Source organism: Limanda limanda, chromosome 14 (genome assembly GCF_963576545.1).
Source record: "Limanda limanda chromosome 14, fLimLim1.1, whole genome shotgun sequence".
In the NCBI taxonomy this organism is placed as follows: domain Eukaryota; kingdom Metazoa; phylum Chordata; class Actinopteri; order Pleuronectiformes; family Pleuronectidae; genus Limanda; species Limanda limanda.
The window spans coordinates 21,357,092-21,374,060 of record NC_083649.1 but is presented as its reverse complement, the minus strand read 5'-3'; the positions used below and the strand labels follow the sequence as shown (position 1 = coordinate 21,374,060).

Below are 16,969 nucleotides of genomic sequence, written 5' to 3'. Positions count from 1 at the left end.
CACCTGTTTAATGTTGTGGAATCCTAAAGAGACTATTTTAAATAAGAATGCTCAGCTGAGACCAAAATGTCAGGCTTTTAATCCCCAAAAAACCTCATTCTAAATTTTCTATAATGCAACTCAATAGATAAGATAATGCTTGATTAGTTCCAATCTGGGGAAATGGCCAAGATAAAATCTTGCGCTATATTTTCCCTGCCTAAATCTCGTCGTTGATGCTAATCCCTGATAATTTCCTTTCATCTCTTTGTAATGGAAAAAAAAAAGTTGTTTTCTTGAAAATACTAAAGAACGTATACAAGAATAGCTCACTCTTTTCTATAACTCCTGCCAAGAAAACAATTCTCTTAAACCGGAAATCAAAAAGCTCACAAAATACTAACCACTGCTGAACCTCCTTTCAGAGTATATATATTAAAATGCCAAGGTTAGCAACAACAGACTTCAAGGAAAGATAGTCTCCATTCTTGTCCCAGTTGTAGCATTTTAAAAATAAAGTTACCAAACTCATCAAATGTGCATTGGTATGAAGCAGGACAAATTTAAACATTTAAGAAACAGTAGCTTAAGCCTTTAATCAAATATCCAAATGATGACGACATCCTGAGGAGGTGGACTGTGGAGGTGGAGGATGTCGTCTCCAGCAGCGACCACGCCTCTGACCTCCTGAGGTGACCTCCGCCCTCTCACCTGTGACTTTTCCCATCTTTTTCTCTCACTCTGCTGCAGGGACTCGTGGCCCTTCCGGCCCTCTTTAAAACTCCACCCCTCTCTCAGGTAAAACTCTGTCTGGCTCGCTGTCTGTCCAACGTTTACCAGCCGCTGCGCCTGCCATCCTCTTAGACTCCTCCGCTTGCCATCAGCTTATCCACCATCATGAGAAGTGATGGATGCTGATCCTCTCCCCTTCTGTAATTTCCTCATCTCCCTACTGCTGTCATTTTTACGCTGTTACATTTTTAACCTTCATCATGTTACAAAAAAAGGTGGAAGAACCTGCCTAACCTTGTCAAAGTGTCATCACTTGGAACTCTTTCCTCGCCGCGGTCCTCCGGCTTCACATTACCGGACAGACAAAATGTTGATATTGTCTTTCTCTCCCTCTTTCATTTCTTCTCTCAGAAAGGGAAGCACAGGAGACGGACCCAGAGAGGGAGAGCTGGAGGACCTGCATGAGGACGAGCCCTCGTCTTGAGTCTGCCGTCCACAGAACTCCGTCCTCTTTACACCCCCGTGCTTGGACTACTGTTCGCTCACCTCTCACACTCAGGCTTGCTTTGTTTTTTTTTGCTTCTAGTCGATCCTTTCTTATTCCCCCAGTTTCCTTCTTCACTGTGGGGTCTCCTGGCACTAAGTGTGATCGTCTCACCTGCTCAACCACTATGGGCAATGCAATGGATAAACCAATGAGAGGAGCTCTGATCATTTTCTGGATCAAAGTATTGTGTTGCAGAAAAAGACAAGGAAATGTTTGTTCACTTGCATTAAACTGTTTTGTGGTGGGGGAGAGTTTTACTTTACGCCCCATCATCAGTCACAGTCAACCCACTGAAGAGACGAGAAACTCATCACAGACTTCAGCATGTAAATGACACTATACCGTCTCTTCAGTGACGTACATGGCTTTTGATTTCTGATCAGTGATCGGCCATTTTTAATATTGTACAAAGATGTCTTAATGTATCTTCAGTGTTATCGTCTCACACCCTTGTTATGTATGTGCCATCAGTAGCTTTTATTTTGAAGGCCGAAGTACTTCATGTGCTGCCTTCATTGTCCCGGTTGGATGTCTGAGGGTGACCACACACACCAGACAGCGGCTTTGTTTGAACACATTTCAGTGTGACGTTTCCTGCGGTCGATGCGTGTAACTCTTACTATTCTGATTACCATTTTTCTCTCCAAATCTATTGTGTTTATCAGATTTTGGTTCTCGAACATTGTTATACTTAACTACAACATCACACACTACTGTTTGATGTGAATTCAGTGTGACAGAGAATAGAGCCCATTAAGGTGCGTGTTGTTTGAGGACGAGGATTAGAAACTACCCACACTTCCCTGACTCCAGTTTTTTCCAACGGCTAATTGTCCAGTTAGCGCTCATGCAGATGGAATTAAATCAACCTGTGCAGCATCATCCAGGTGAAGTGACTGTTCAGAAATATCTAGGCTGGGAGGGTGGGGAGGTCATTAATGTTACTGTTAATGAGGGGAGGGTAGTCATAGTTGAGAAGGGTCTCTTTATTATTAACACCCCAAATATACTCTGTCAGTTCGTTGTGAGAATGATTTCAACAGATTTAATCAAATAGTCACACATGATGACTCTGGTGTTCACAGTCATTAAAGTTTGTGTATCATGTGCAGGACAACAACCTTATTAGTATGGCCTTATTGTTCCATAAATATATTTAAATGGTTAAATGAGATCACACTTCATTATATTTATTCCTTTTCAGTTATTAACGTTTTACCCACCCAGTACTATACAATGTGTTGGGGGAGGGTGCTGCAGGTTTTCGTTTGTATAAGTCGGGTCCACACAACCAGGCTGGGGACAGTTTTAAGATGTAACCCCCCTCCCCACTCTGGTACTGTTTGCACAGTCCCTATATTAGTTGTCCTGGGCCAGTCAAGTTTATAGAGCTGGGAAATGTTGGGCTAATGGGATCGTCTCCTCATGCAAGCCCCTTGTTTGCCATTCGGGGTTGGTTGGCTAACTCTAAGATTAAGTTGTGTTTGTTTTGTCTGAGCCGACTCAACCCAGCTGAGAACATTTCTGCCTCCATAGCAGCTCTGCCTCAGATAACCCATTTGTATTATTTATATAACTCAATTTGTTCCCCCCCTCCCCTTTTTTTAGCTGGTCTTGCACATTACCCCCTTGGGGGGAAAAAAGTTTGGATCTAAACACTCAAACTACAGTGAGAAAGGAGCATCTCAATGTTATGATTAGATCCGGGCTGCCAACAATAACAGCAGCAGCAACAAGCTGATCGGAAACAGGCAGCACAGTGCTTCACTTTTCCTCTCTTAGCCTGGTTCTCGGTAGCCTCCAGTGCAGGATATTAACTCAAGTGCAGAGAAGAGAGATGGCGTTGTGCGGCCTGAACGGAAATGTATTTCCCGTGAGGTTGGCGTCCATGTTTCTGGGTTTGTGCTCATAGAGACAGTGACGTAATTACAGAATCAAAAATCATGTGGCTCCTGGGGAATGTAGATCTTTATATCATTTTTTACTTTAATGTTCAGGAAAACAGTCGAGGCATGCATATCATTGTCTAAAATGTCTTTGTGTGACTTTGTGTCCGAGGATTGTGCTCCTCTTTTTTGTTTTCCTGTCTGTGCTGAGGATCAGGTGCAGTAAGTGACAGCAGGGAGGTGTGTTTGCAGAGTAACCTTCAATGAAGGGCTGATCGAACCAAAAAGTAAAAAATTCCGAAATGTTTGTTTTATTTGCTTAAATGCTGTGTAACACTTATCTTTTTTATTTATTTTTTACGTAGGTGTGTCCAGCTTTACATTGTGTGTGTTTGTGTGTTAGAGGTGCATTAATGTTGTCGTCTTAATCATCTGGGCATTATTGGCTCATGTCAGAGGACTCCTGCCAATCATCCTTTTGTGCATGCTTTAGTTGTTCTTGCTAAAACATCACTTATATATAAATCTTTGCACTTTTTCCCACTTACACATAAATGTTGAAATTACTGCTTCTACTGGCACCTGTCAGACACTGTACAGTAATTAATCCAGAGAAAAAACTGTGTTCACCTGTAAAAGACCATATTTACTGTGTATTTGTATGCTCTCATAATCTCCTGTGCTCTTTGATGCATCACTCTCTGCATGACACAGAGCTGCTGCTTGGTTTTTGAGAATTTTTACAAAATGAAACTCAAAATATGTTTCTGAAACTTCTTTTCCTGCCTGCGCTGAAACGACTGCAGCAACTCAACTGGTTTTGAATAAACTGGTTTTGGTTTGCATATCTGCATGATGACAGAATTGTGAAAGTTGTACAACTCTGGAACTCTCTGGGTTTTACTTCTGAAATGATGCATAACACCAAAGTACTGTATGAGCCAGGTTCAGAGCTCAGGAGCGGTCTTCTCTATCACCCAGCCAAAAATTATTTGATCATATATTAATACCTCAAATATCATGAATCACAATTTGAGGAAATTTAAACAAGAAGACAATGATTTTTTTTTTTTTTACCATTTATAATGCCTTTTAATTTGTTTGTGTTCATTCCTGAACTGAAATATATGAGCAAAAAAGTTTTTCCCCTTAAGAGCTGTCCTGCCTTTTTCTTTTGGTAACATATCAGAAATAATCTGAATAGTTGTTAGCCTAAAGTTCATTGTTGAAGGGAGTGTGTGAGTTTTTTTTTATAGGAAAACCATTCATACTTCCAGAACTACTTTTACATGACTTGTTCCAGACATGATGAATTTGAATGTCCGTAGTGGTCACCTACATGTTCTTTTTAAAACGTGGCACTTCTGATCCTGGTAGATAATCCATAAGAGTTTCTTATCTTGGATGTTGTTCAAAACTCCCACTTAATCAATAATTGCTGCCGGTCCCTCGATATGGGAATACAGGCTCAAACATGTAAGGGAATGTGCAGCTTTGGCAGAAGTTGCCCACCTTAAATTCTCTATAGCTACGTGCTGTGGCAGCAGTGAAACACAGAGGAGAAATCAATGGGGGCAGTCGCTCCAGTTGAAGCACGTAAAGTGAATGACTAATTTCTCATGATTTCAGGTGACTGTTGTATCCAAATTAGGAGGACTGTGGGAGAGCGAGTGAGCACATGAAGTCAGAGGCCGTTGGAGTGGCTGCTGTGTATCTTATGTAACTGTCCTTGTGTGTGTGGTGAAGGCGCCTGCCGTCCCTGTTTCTGGATGTTTCAGTCTTGTGTTGTCTTGTGCGTTTCTCAGAATGTACTCACTCGCCTGCATAGGTCACTCGTATGAAAACAGACGCCTGGCACATCCCTAAGCAATGCAGTTATTACAATGTAAAAATGTACCAATATAGAAAGAAGCTGCTTTTTTGGCTTACTTTTATAGACCTACACATAATCATAGACAATGGAAAAAAAATATTACATTTTTGATATTTTGCATATGATGTTTTTCTGTTTAACGACTTGCACTGTGAGACAAGAGAAACATCGGGAACATCACTGTACATCTTTTATTGAATTCACTTGGGAAGGGATGAGTCACTCTGACGGTGGCACGTCCACCCATCACGTGCGTGTCCTGCTGTGACAGAGACAGTCGCGTAGGCCGAGGATGAGTAACGATGATGTTGATGTGTAGACACACAGGATCACTGCAGCGTGCCAGGAGGTGTTCCACCACCAGTGCGGATGTGGAAAACAGTAAGGAAGGTGCAGGTTACACCCAGTGTGTGAACAGAAGCAAACCAAGCTACACCCAATAAAGTACACATAAAGCTGAGCTACGCCACCGACAGCGAGAGTCTTATTCTCTCAGGATGGCTTTAAGAGTGGGAGGATGTTGAAAAGAGGTTCTGCAGGAGATCTGCAAGAAATCAAGGGCCTGTGTATCCATGTCTTTTGACTTTTTCCTTCTCGGTTCAAGTCCATTTGGGAATGTGTGTGTGTGTTGTCTTGCACAGTCTAGGGCAGGGTTCCAGCATGGCAACTGGCATGAACATTGGCCCCCTAGGTCACTTCTACACAAGAAAAGCAGATACATGAATGAATCAACCATCATGACATGAAATTAAAGCAAATGGTTCATATATTTTAATAAAAAAAGGTATACAGTGTGAATGGCTTACTTTAGAAACATCTGTCTCTATGCTACCGGCCTCTGAGTCAGGTTCCTGTGAATAAAAGCAACACAGGACAGGAGCCGTAGAGACGTCTCAGATAAATCAGGATTCTCATCATCATCACAAAGAAAAGAAGCACCTACTCTACTGTCTTGACCTCTATGCACGTTGGATTGGTCTTGCATTTGCTTCAAGGGTGGAATAGACGCTTGTGTCTAAATCAAGCAACTCACTGTCCTGCTGTAAAAAAAAATTTCTGGTGAAATAGGGACAGTTTCTGGGTGAGATAATCTGAGATGTCAGCTTCAATCAGATACATGGCTCCACTGTACAAAGCACAGATGGTTCAGCTGTGCTCACAAATGTTATGGGAATAAACACAGCGTTAATTCCGAAGTTTACTGTTCCTGGGTTTCTGGCTCTACTATGTAGCCGTCCTTCACAAGAACTGAAATGCATGTTTAGATAAAGAATAATAAAGGAGAATGCAGTAGTTTTGTCAGCACTGGTTCTGTTCGTAGTGATACTGTTAAATGCACCTCTGCTGCCATCTTCTGTTTACAGCAGTAACTGACATGCAATACTTAAAATATTAAATACGTAGTAGATCTTACCGGTACATGTGAATCTGTATGTTTAAATTTCATGTTCTTGTAAAACTCTCTTTTAGGCAGCAGATAGAGCAGCATCAAGTCACATACGACAGTGGCCTGAAAAAGCATTTCAAACAGAGTTATATTAGTTCGTATTAAAGGTGTTTCACAAGCAATGAACAATTCTTACAGGTGCAACATACCACTCCAAAAATGCCCACTCCAGAGCCTATAGCCGTCAGTGTCGGGATGATATCAAACTTTCTTGCCTGTGAACAACAGAGTGTCAACTATTCAAAATATATATTTTCGTCCAAATGCTCAAATAAGAAATTTGTGTAAATACATCACTTACCAGGGACTGCACAATGATATCCAATCTGATCCCAAAGACTTTGAGAAGGGTTCTTTTCTGAATTTTGTCCTCAATATAATGCTTTGCATACCTATAATATGTCACAACAATAAAAGCTATATTTTGATAAAGCATTTAGTAAATATTTACATTTTACACATATATTCCCTATAATTAATTTACTGTTATATGGCAAACCTTCACAAAACACATTTCCCTTGTAAGGTTTTAGATTTATCTTGTAAAAAAAGGAAAACACCCATTCATTTTTATTAATGAATAAATGATACTGGTAGGATAGTATTGAAGGCTACCCCAGCAACTACAGTCAACAACCCTACAGCCAAGTAGCATTACCATTATGTTGATAATAGCCTGGTAGTGATTGTGCATGTGTGAGCTCAGAGAGAATAGATGATTCGCAGAGCACTCTGAATACTAACAAGTGACAGTTGGAGACAGATCTCAGCAGCCACATTGAGCCGTTTGAACTGACGGCGAGTAAACATTATAAACTGTGTTTGTACTGAGGCCTTACTGCATTCAGCACACACAGACCTGGAGCAGAGCAGGAGCCAACAGAGAGTTTACTTCAGTGCATGGAGAATCAAGTGTACAAATATAGATGGAATTCCATCAGGAGAAAAGAAATGTCTGTCAACAGTATTTTACTGATTTTAAATGGTGAAATTGTTGCAGAACTTCCTGTCTGGCTATGTAAAAAAAAATTGAATGTGTTCTTTCCCAACCCACACTGCATCTTTACACAAAGTTTCTTGCGGATCTGCTCTATAATTTCTGAGTAATCTTGATTACAAACAAACAAATGAATGAACCGGTGAAAACATGACTACGCTGGTGGAGGTAATTGCAACTGAGATATCTTTTCTTCACAAAACAAGAGATGACTGAGCGAAATGGTGCCAGAGTATTGGACCTCCTTGTCCACGTTAGACAAACAGGATAATGTGAAAGACAAGGTACAGCCAGAAGACGGTTAGTTAAAGTCAAAAGCTGGACACAGCGAAAACAGTTGCTTGGCTCCATCCAAAGCTAGCAGCAAACAATATTCTTACCAGCACCTGTAAAGCCACAAAGTAACATGGTGTTCCATGTATCCTCTCTCACAAGAAAAGTGAAGCTACGACCAACACTTTGTGGTGTTCTACAGTGTTATCTTGTAAAACAGAACTAAAATAACCATTTCCCCTATTTCCTAACCAGCAGTTGACTCCAGCTTCACACTTTATGTACAGTCACTTGAGTGGTATCAAATTCCCTATCTCACTTTCAACAGAAGTGAAAAAGCTTATTTCCCCAAATGTCAAAAAGCTACTCACAATTTAAAAAGAAAAATCGTATTAGCAATTTCATCTGCAATTGTGGAAAATAACAATAAAAAACTGCAGTAGATATATATGCTTCATGGTGGTTTCTTCAGGCTGGCATAGGAGTCATGTCACAATCAGGGTGAACAAAACATTAATGTTAGCCTCATCACCATCAAGGCCAATGGCAATGAACATGCTGTAATGGTTGAGTTACAAGGACAAATGCAACTGGATAAGAAGCTCAAACCACATTCTGAAATAAAATCTGATAAATTGTCAGTTCTTTTTTCAAATTCAACCTTTTCAAAGAATTCTCTCCCCTCAACGCTGACTGACCCAAACCTGGTGAAACAGCATCAGGTATCATCATCATCTTACCAACCACTCAAAGTGCTTTACGCTAGAGGTCACATTCATACATTCATTCTCACATTCGTACAGTTCTTCTTTATGTACACCTCTTTATCAATCATCTATTTACACACTGACTGCACAGTTCAGAGTCAGTACAAAACACACAAATTCAACACATATAATTATGCTTTAATCCCTGCCAACAGATTGACCTTAATCATACACACTGCTCCTTTTAATTCACTGAAGTGTATTTACACACCTGAAGTTGTAGCCCACCGATGCTCTGGTTTTGTCTTTCTCCTGAGGGTTTCCATACAGACCATGGAACTTGTACTCTGGTTTACAGTGTCTTTCAGCCGCATCAAAGTTACATGTCCAGTCGACCACAATACCAATGGCCCCTCCCTGTCAAGACACAAGCCCATGATACATCAAACAAGTCTCCACTGGAACACAAGGAACCAAACAAGGCACCAAAAAATTGAACCCAACATATTCAGTGTTGAATTTATGCAGCCAACTTACCACTCTGGCAATTGTTTCAAAATCAAAACCAGACAGTCTAACTATGTCTCCCAGTTTGAATATTGGACACAGTGGAGCATCCTTCGGATCAAACAAGCATTTGCTGATGTATGCACCGTCAATGCCGTCCACCAGGTTACTCCTGAAAACACAGATTTATGTTCAAGTGCAAACTTCAGGCGAACAGAATGTATTACATGAATTTGTTTAAATAACAGCGTCTCTAAATTGCAAATAGAGGTGAATGGTTTATTTGTCTCTATATGTCAGCCCTGTATGCAGCTGGGATTGGGTCCAGCCCCACATCACTCTAAAAGGATTGTTGGTATAGTTAATGGATGGATGAATAGATGGATAGATGTTTGATGATAAATTAAATTACTCTATCTCCAACTGATTTCTTATGATTTGTTTTTCTTGAAGCAAGTTACACAACAGTATCATTTTCATCATCTACAGCATGACTGAAATGGATTTAAAGGGTGCTTTTTCAACATATTCCTTGACTTGTCAGAGAATAATTCATGGACCTGGATGAAAAGATCCAGGGATGTTTAGGAGAGTGGTATTAATGATGTTGTGCAATTTGCCACAGATCCAAATAAAAATCCAGATTCAGTGAATTTAATTGTGGTTTTATGAGGAAACTGTTGGGCCTAGGCGGAGGTAGGCGCTCTGCTGAGTGCCATCCTAGTTTCTCTAGTTGTAATCACATTTTGCATCTGCCAAGCTAAATGTAAGTTGACATGAATGAGGTCCATCACCTTGTGACATCAAATAAGGGGAAGGTTACAGAGTTTTTGATGAACAGAGTGTAGTTTTCGGCAGACATCAACAGAGGAGGACTGAAATGGAAAAGATTAAAGAATAAAATACAGCATGTTGAGAAGCTTTAAAAACAACACAGAATCACTACAAAATCTATCATCACATTATGGATAGTTCAGTGTTTCCACGTACTTTGGTATAACGTGATCATCCTCAACAGGGCACCAAGCCAACACCTCACAGGTCTTTGTGGTGTTCACACAGACTCCTGTCATTTGCCCTTGAAACAGAATTTACCATGTAGAAAAAATTAAAACAGAAGCGAATGTGTTTCAAGCAGCAGAAACAAGGCGTTCGCTTTAACATTGAAGCACATCTAAACATTTCCCGCCCCCACCCGTCATCTTATCTTGAATTAGCATCAAGAGCAGTGAGGGAGATATAAAAGTGGACCAAAACGCTGAAATAGCCGTTTCCTTTATCTGGCCCCGATCCAAACACGTAATTCTCTCCGTGTGAGTAGTTTTGTTGGTATCAGTTCCTCTCATCCTGGGCAGGGGGAGTTCACAGACAGTTCCCCAAAAGGCTCTCATTGGGTCACTTGGCTTCAATCTCTGACCTTTAACCAAACTACATCTGTCTGTTTAGCTCCAGGCCCTCCACCCCCCTTATGTTTACTTGTCTTCCAGCACAGAGACAGTTGGCCGCCTCTGTAGAGTCACTGGCACCTCAAGGTGAAATTGTCTGGTATGAAACAGACAGATCTAAAGCTTTAGCTAACACTGGTCTTATTGAAGGGGAAGTGTGACACAGGGGACTTTAATGGCTTCAGATTTAACCCTGGGACAGATGGGGGACTATACATTTATATAAGCGCTCTTTGAACTTAACATCAATGCAGTATATGTTTGAACCTATTAAAAAAACGCTTTCATCTGGCTGGCTTTAATATCTCGGTTTGTTTCTGAGCTCATATTCACCGCCTGTTTTTATATGCTTGTGTCTACTTACTCAAGGCAGGGTGATCCACATGATATTAGAACACACACTATGTGTTTGGTTGCTAACGCTAGGTTGTTGATATAAATCAGTTTTTTTCTGCGTATGAGACAAGCAATGCGTAAGTTGCGTGCGAGTGTTTACCCTAGCAGCCACAGTGATGAGTAAGATCTGGTGTGTTTTAGTTTATACTGGGTGAGCCCATCCAATGGCAGATCTTAAGAGCCACTGCCCATTTTGCAAATACACTACTCCAGAATGATCCTCTACCTCCCTCAGTACATCACAGTCCCATCACTGGCTTTACAGAAGTATAAGACAGGTTTTTCGTCTCCGGGGAAACAAAACAAAGCTTATGAAAAGCCAAAGATCGGGACTGATCTGAGTTTGGCCACAGACAAACGAGACGGTTCCTCAGTGGGGACTTCCTTGGTCATACACTGTCAGGCCGTCAGGATTTACCATGTCCCGTACGTTTCAAATTCCCTCCTTCACAGTCGGCGTCCGAGCTGCAGTTGTTCTTGCCTTTGAGCTGTTGTAAACAAGAGATCGGGGTCAGTGGGTGTAAGCAACAGTGGAATGTGGAAGTGAATAAACTACAAGGATTTAAAATTGAAAATCACATGACATTGTGAAAATGAAGTTTTGCATTTATTGGGATACTCTGCAGCACACAAGGAACCACTGTTTATGTCATCTTGAAACCATCAAACGTAAATAGAGTTTTCTGCAATTTGCTACACAATTACCCATTTACACAAACAGTCTTGGAATGAGACACAGTTTCCGTTTTGTATTACTATTTATGGAAGTGAGACGGACGCAAAGAAAAAAGAGGGGGAAGAGGAAAACAGTGAGAAAGAGAAATGAAAACCAAAGAGCCTTTTCACATACCTCTGGACATTTTCCCAGAGTCTGACCTTCAGTTATGATGTAGTTTGTCATCACCACAAAGGATGAGTCCCCCTGAGGTTTAGGATTAAAGGAAGGAATATGTTATTATATATCCATTCATTTGTGCCATAAAATGACACAATGGTTCTTCTGCAACATTCAGTTTATTGTTGGTGGACTGTCAAACATTAATCGGGTGTTTCTCATTGTAACCCTGCTCATATCACAAACACATTCAAATTAAAAATGTTGCTTCCCCACAATTTTTCAACATAAAGGAATAATCATTCATATTGAATCATTTTTTGGAAATGACAGGAAGCACCTAGGGTAAATAACAGTCTTGTTATTTTCTATATGAAGGGTAAATAATCTGCCAGCATCTCTTAAAGCTCATTAAATAACATTTTTTTTGTCTTTCTAACTTATTTGAAGCACAATGTACAGCCGGGCTATCTGTTGTGACTAGTTATTGTGCTTATCTAAGCTACCTCGCTGCTGGCTCCAGTTTCACACTTGAACACAGAGATGTCTTCTTCACTTACTCTTAAAGCCAAACCAAAACCTACACACCCACACCTCAGAGCAAACATGACAGCCTTCATTGTGTACTCCTGTCTTTGCTTCCCACAGATAACTTGAACCAGAAGCATTTTGGGTAAACAAAGCATTTGACGTAGCTCGTCTGACTCAGGTTGATGTTTAATCACTCTGACAGCTGGAATCATGGACTGTGGATGTCATGACATTTGACTCCGACCCAGATTTTATATAATCTAAACACTGGTCGGTAACTTGTATCAGGTGCAAGAAAAAAATCTTCACCATTCACTGGCAACCACCTACCTGTGGTGGGAAGACGTAGTCAGCCACATCCCAGATTCTCTCAGATCCATTCACACTGGTGTAGCCCACACCTTTCATTTTGGTGAAGACGGAGCTGACTGCCGTGTCCGTGGACTGGTAGCCTTTCTCGTAGATGAAAACCCATCTGTAGGGAGACACACAAAGTGTCCTGTCAGGCATGTCAGCACCTCAAACTCCCACTCGACCTCAGCCAAACATCTGAACCCCACAGGCGACTGCATGTGTATGTGTGATGTTGATAGCCTGCACAGTGACCCCAGATGCCATCAGCACACCCCACAGGCTCACATGTGAATGTTATTGTCTCTGACATTTACAAGTAGTTCTTTTTCAAGGTGGCAACTTACCAGTTTCAAAATATGTAAGAAAAAGTAACACGATAGATAGAAGTCAAAAGTTTAAATCAGCTCAAGTTGGAAGTAAACACACCGTGCGTAATTGCAGTTTCAGTCAGTAGAGCTATTGTGCTCATTCACAGATGAATTATTCCTTTTTTTTCTGGCGAAAAACTGCAGCTACGTCGCCTTGACTAAATTAAGAACAAGTGCCTGAATCCCTCATCACATAAAAGGATTGGCATCAAGCAAAAACCGACTTCACACTGAAGTGCACTACTTGTTTGAATTCTGCAGAGTGAAGCTTCTCATTGTGTTGCTCACTCTTTGTATGGCCAGGAGGGATATGACTAACAGCTGGCCTGCACTGGACAGATAATGTATTTACACACACATGCATGTGGAGCTAGGTTGTGAAAAGTAATTATCCCCGGGCAGAAAGCCTGCAGGACAGTTTGCATTGCTGCACACGTTCATTTGTCTTTGCACAATGAGAGCACCTTACAGCAACAGACGAACAGAAACATCTTTGCACAGAGGAATAAGGTGCATAATGAGCCTATCAGTTGGGCCAATCAAATTATGTAAGTTGGAGCTAACACTGAAGCGGACATGGAGGGGGGAATAAGAAATAGAGCACATTAACGGAATAAAGAAACGCATGAGCATGAAATAATGGAAGGATCTGCTCGAAACAGCAGTCTAAGTGAGATCTGTATCTGCTCCGACAGTAGGCGACGCAGAGACAAGGCAGCTCCTTCATGTGCTGAGAGGGCTTTCTCCTTCCACCATACTGTGGCGCCGAGATTAGTCTTCGTTTTGTGAAGACAAATTAGAGTGAATGAATGAAAAAATCCACCTCCAACAAATCACTGTAAAATGCAAACTGTGGATTGGCATTTTTTTTTTGTCAACCTAAAAGCTACAAGATGGGAATTAATTAAAAGAACAGACATAATGGTTTTGCTGCTCTCGTCCATTAAATTAGTGTATGCTTTATTTTAGAGATTCACTTTTGAGTGATGTATAAAACATTTTCAAAACCATGAATGGCAATTTGTGCATTTGTTTTAATGAAAAGCTCTGTGTTGTATGTTTACTGCTTAACTGTGGTGCATCACTTTTCATATATGAGGAATAAGTGAGTAAAAGAAGAAACTTATAACTCTAAAATAAGTGCAACTTGAAATATTTCCCAGTTAATATCTCAAAAATAAAAGTTTGAGTAGAGTGTGTTTGTATAAGGTAAAATAAAAATGTAGAACTTCCTGTTGGACAAGGCGACCAGCGAGACACCGGTTCACTGCAAGTGCCTAAGAGACCCGGGCTGACGGCTGCTCCGACCTGTCAGCCCCGGTGCTTGAATCGTGAGAAGGAGAATCTGGACAGCTTTATAATCACATCTTCGTTCATGTCCATCACTGCCCCGACCTAAAAGCGGCCGGATGGCTGCAAAAAGGCAGGTGACAGGGTGCAAGCTCTGTCATGCACACACAGCCCTGATGCCAACATAGGCCAAGCATTTGAACACTCTGCAGCTGTTCACTTTTTTTTTTAAATTGTATCAGCGCAAAGTGCAAAATATAATGTGTTTTTAATTTATATCAGTTTTTTTTTATATTACAGAAATGGTCATGGCGAACTTTTTCTGGCTCTGGTGCTTGTGAAGATTAAAGCACAGTGATAAGATGTGAACCACAAAGAGAAACCATGTGTGCCTTTTTCAAATCAGTTTAAATCAAAGGGAAAGAGTCCTTGCCATCAGCAAGAGGAAATGTTCTTAAATTTGTCTTTCTCTGTCACAGTTCTGGTCACTGATCACCAGCAGCAGCAGAAGGTAACACATATCTGCGCTGTTTGGCAGTGAATTGGGCAGCGGTTGATTGTTATCTGTGTTAGCACGTGTCTCAGCGCGTTCATCACATCCAGCTCCTCAGGTTCTACTGCTCAGAGGTGCAGAGGAAGAATGTCAAACATACAAACAACAGCCTGTGAGTGATCTCAAACTGACACCAAAATGATGTCATCTGGAGTGAGATTAATTCAAAACAAGGTCTCCGCTCTCCACAGTGACTTTCCAAGGAACAATGAGAACATGTCCAAGCAAGTGTGTGGATGATGCGTAAGTTATCAAGCATGCTGCTGCTTGGTCTCAACTTGAGACAGGCGTATAACAACGGTGATCTTGTGATCCTGTCATCTCATGTTCTCGTCCCTCCCGGCATCACTCAAACAGTTAATACTTACATACAGCACCTGTCAAGTGACTACGGTCAAAGTCAAACAAGATGCCTAGGGTTTTTCCCTTTTTTTTCAAATGCAATGCAAGATGAAGATCACAGTCAGGTTTTATGTCAAACTGTACGTTAATACTGAAGTTGCAGGAATGTGCACTCTGAGAGGTCATTCCTGCATCACACTGCGTCCCTCCAAGCAACCTGGAGCATGTCAGACAATACTAAATCTGCCAGATAGAAAAACAAACACAGCAAAAGTAGGCGAATTGTGAGATTCTTACCCAATGATGTAAGCCAGGACCCCCAGCTGGATCAGACGGCACACCACTCCCACCCTGCTGTTCCTGACCAACACCTGGCGAGGGGTCTCATACTCACAGAAGAAGTCAGCAAAGGCATTGGTGATCTGGCTTTTCATCTTCTGTCATGGGCTGACCTGCAGAGAGGAGGGTCTCTCTCTCTCTCTCTTCACCCAAGCACTCAGACTCCACTCTCTGTGCCTCCTGGTCGCCTCTGACTCTTTCCTCACTGGTGGCGAGGGTCCTCTGCCTCCTTTCTTTCATCAGTGACGTCTGAAGCAAGAAGTCCGGAGGTGTTGGACTTCCTGTTTCTCTCTCTCTCTCTCTCTCTCTCTCTCTCTCTCTCTCTCTCTCTCTCTCTCTCTCTCTCTCTCTCTCTCTCTCTCTCTCTCTCTCTGTCTCTGTCTATCTCTCTGTCTCTGTCTCTGTCTCTGTCTCTGTCTCTCTCTCTCTCTCTCTCTCTCTCTCTCTCTCTCTCTCTCTCTCTCTCTCTCTCTCCCCACTCTTGGGTGCAGCATGTCACTCACCTCATCACTGCCTCCTCTGAATTTTCACTACCTCCCTTTCTTTCATTCCTCAGTTTCACAATAAATTGGCATAAATTAATTTTTTGGGGAGACGAGTCATGACTTGTTTGGAACTCAACAGTTGCAACATATGCAGCGGACACCCCTCCCCTGCATGTGCAATCAAACCTTATCTCGCAACTTTCTTCCTGCTTGCACAGCAGAGACAGAAAGCGTACGTCACTTTTCAGCTTGTTTGCCTGCTCTCATGTCACCATATGAGGACACTAAGCCTTCTTATGTTTTATCATATTTCTGCGTTGGGTTTGTGTGTTTCTCACAACCACCCAACAATCCACCCTCTTCCTTATACTGAGGTGCTTTGCATTTCTAATTTCCACTCTCTCTTAGAGGAAGGAAGGTGGCAAACACACTGTTGTTGCAATCAAAGTGAACCGTTACATTTCTACCATTTCGGTATGAAATTGTTTAGATATAAAAACTACATTACATAAAAGGTTTTTCCATCTGAAAATGTTTTTTTCCTCACTTGTGTGCACTTCCTTCTAATCCCGAGAGATTAGTGAATGGAACATCTTGTGCTGGAATCAAAAATCCAAATCTAGATGTGGCTAAGCCTATTCCAAAGGAGACATCAATATACATTGGACATTGTCTCAAAACAGCCCTGTCTAGACTTTGGTGGGATTGCAACTGTAAAAAAAAAAACTGTGTCAATCATTGTGTCCGAAATCGCTCACTTGTTCACTCAGTCAAGGGCACTCAGTAGTTTTTTTGACAGTGAGCAGGAAGATTTCAGACACTAATAATCATCATTATTTGTGATCATTATCTGTTGTAGAAAGTAAGGTACCTACCATAGATATCAATTTTTATCCAATTGTGAATTGTTTGGGCAACTAGGCGGATGCAGTGGTAACATATTAAATAAAAACAACCCCAGGTTTATCTTCAGCACTGTAGCCAGGCTGACAGAGAGTCACACCTCCACCGTACCCAGTATTCCTCGATCCCTAAATAGCAATATCTGTATGACCTTTTTTTATGATAAAATTCGAACTATTT

General features: G+C 41.3%; 2 protein-coding genes across 2 annotated transcripts in view; one reads left to right on the top strand and one right to left on the bottom strand.

The window, feature by feature from the left end:
* Positions 1-4,267, top strand: part of camkk1a (calcium/calmodulin-dependent protein kinase kinase 1, alpha a) — a 70,382-nt gene extending 66,115 nt beyond the window's left edge. Inside the window, exon 17 of the mRNA XM_061085898.1 lies at positions 1,123-4,267. Within this exon, the coding sequence (XP_060941881.1) occupies positions 1,123-1,195 (73 nt within the window). The 3' untranslated portion in view covers positions 1,196-4,267. The remainder of the gene's footprint in view (positions 1-1,122) is intronic.
* Positions 4,268-5,211: 944 nt separating this feature from the next.
* On the bottom strand, positions 5,212-15,496 carry p2rx1 (purinergic receptor P2X, ligand-gated ion channel, 1). The gene is made up of 13 exons (XM_061086521.1): positions 15,360-15,496; positions 12,486-12,630; positions 11,640-11,711; positions 11,208-11,277; positions 9,939-10,026; positions 9,743-9,823; positions 8,979-9,120; positions 8,713-8,858; positions 6,766-6,856; positions 6,614-6,679; positions 6,432-6,527; positions 5,824-6,057; positions 5,212-5,715 (listed from the first exon to the last, which is right to left on the bottom strand). Exons 1-12 carry the CDS (start codon positions 15,494-15,496, stop codon positions 5,977-5,979), a joined length of 1,215 nt encoding a protein of 404 aa, XP_060942504.1. The 3' UTR covers positions 5,212-5,715; positions 5,824-5,976.
* Between the last annotated feature and the right edge of the window lie 1,473 nt (positions 15,497-16,969).

What these genes read in the sequence shown, in the direction of transcription:
- p2rx1 (XM_061086521.1), bottom strand. Translation starts at nt 15,496, where the DNA reads ATGAAAAGCCAGATCACCAATGCCTTTGCTGACTTCTTCTGTGAGTAT. An exon ending in GATGATCACGTTATACCAAA is followed by an intron (nt 9,824 to 9,938) that starts GTACGTGGAAAC and finishes TTTCCATTTCAG; the next exon opens with TCCTCCTCTGTTGATGTCTG. An exon ending in ATATCATTGTGCAGTCCCTG is followed by an intron (nt 6,680 to 6,765) that starts GTAAGTGATGTA and finishes TGTTGTTCACAG; the next exon opens with GCAAGAAAGTTTGATATCAT.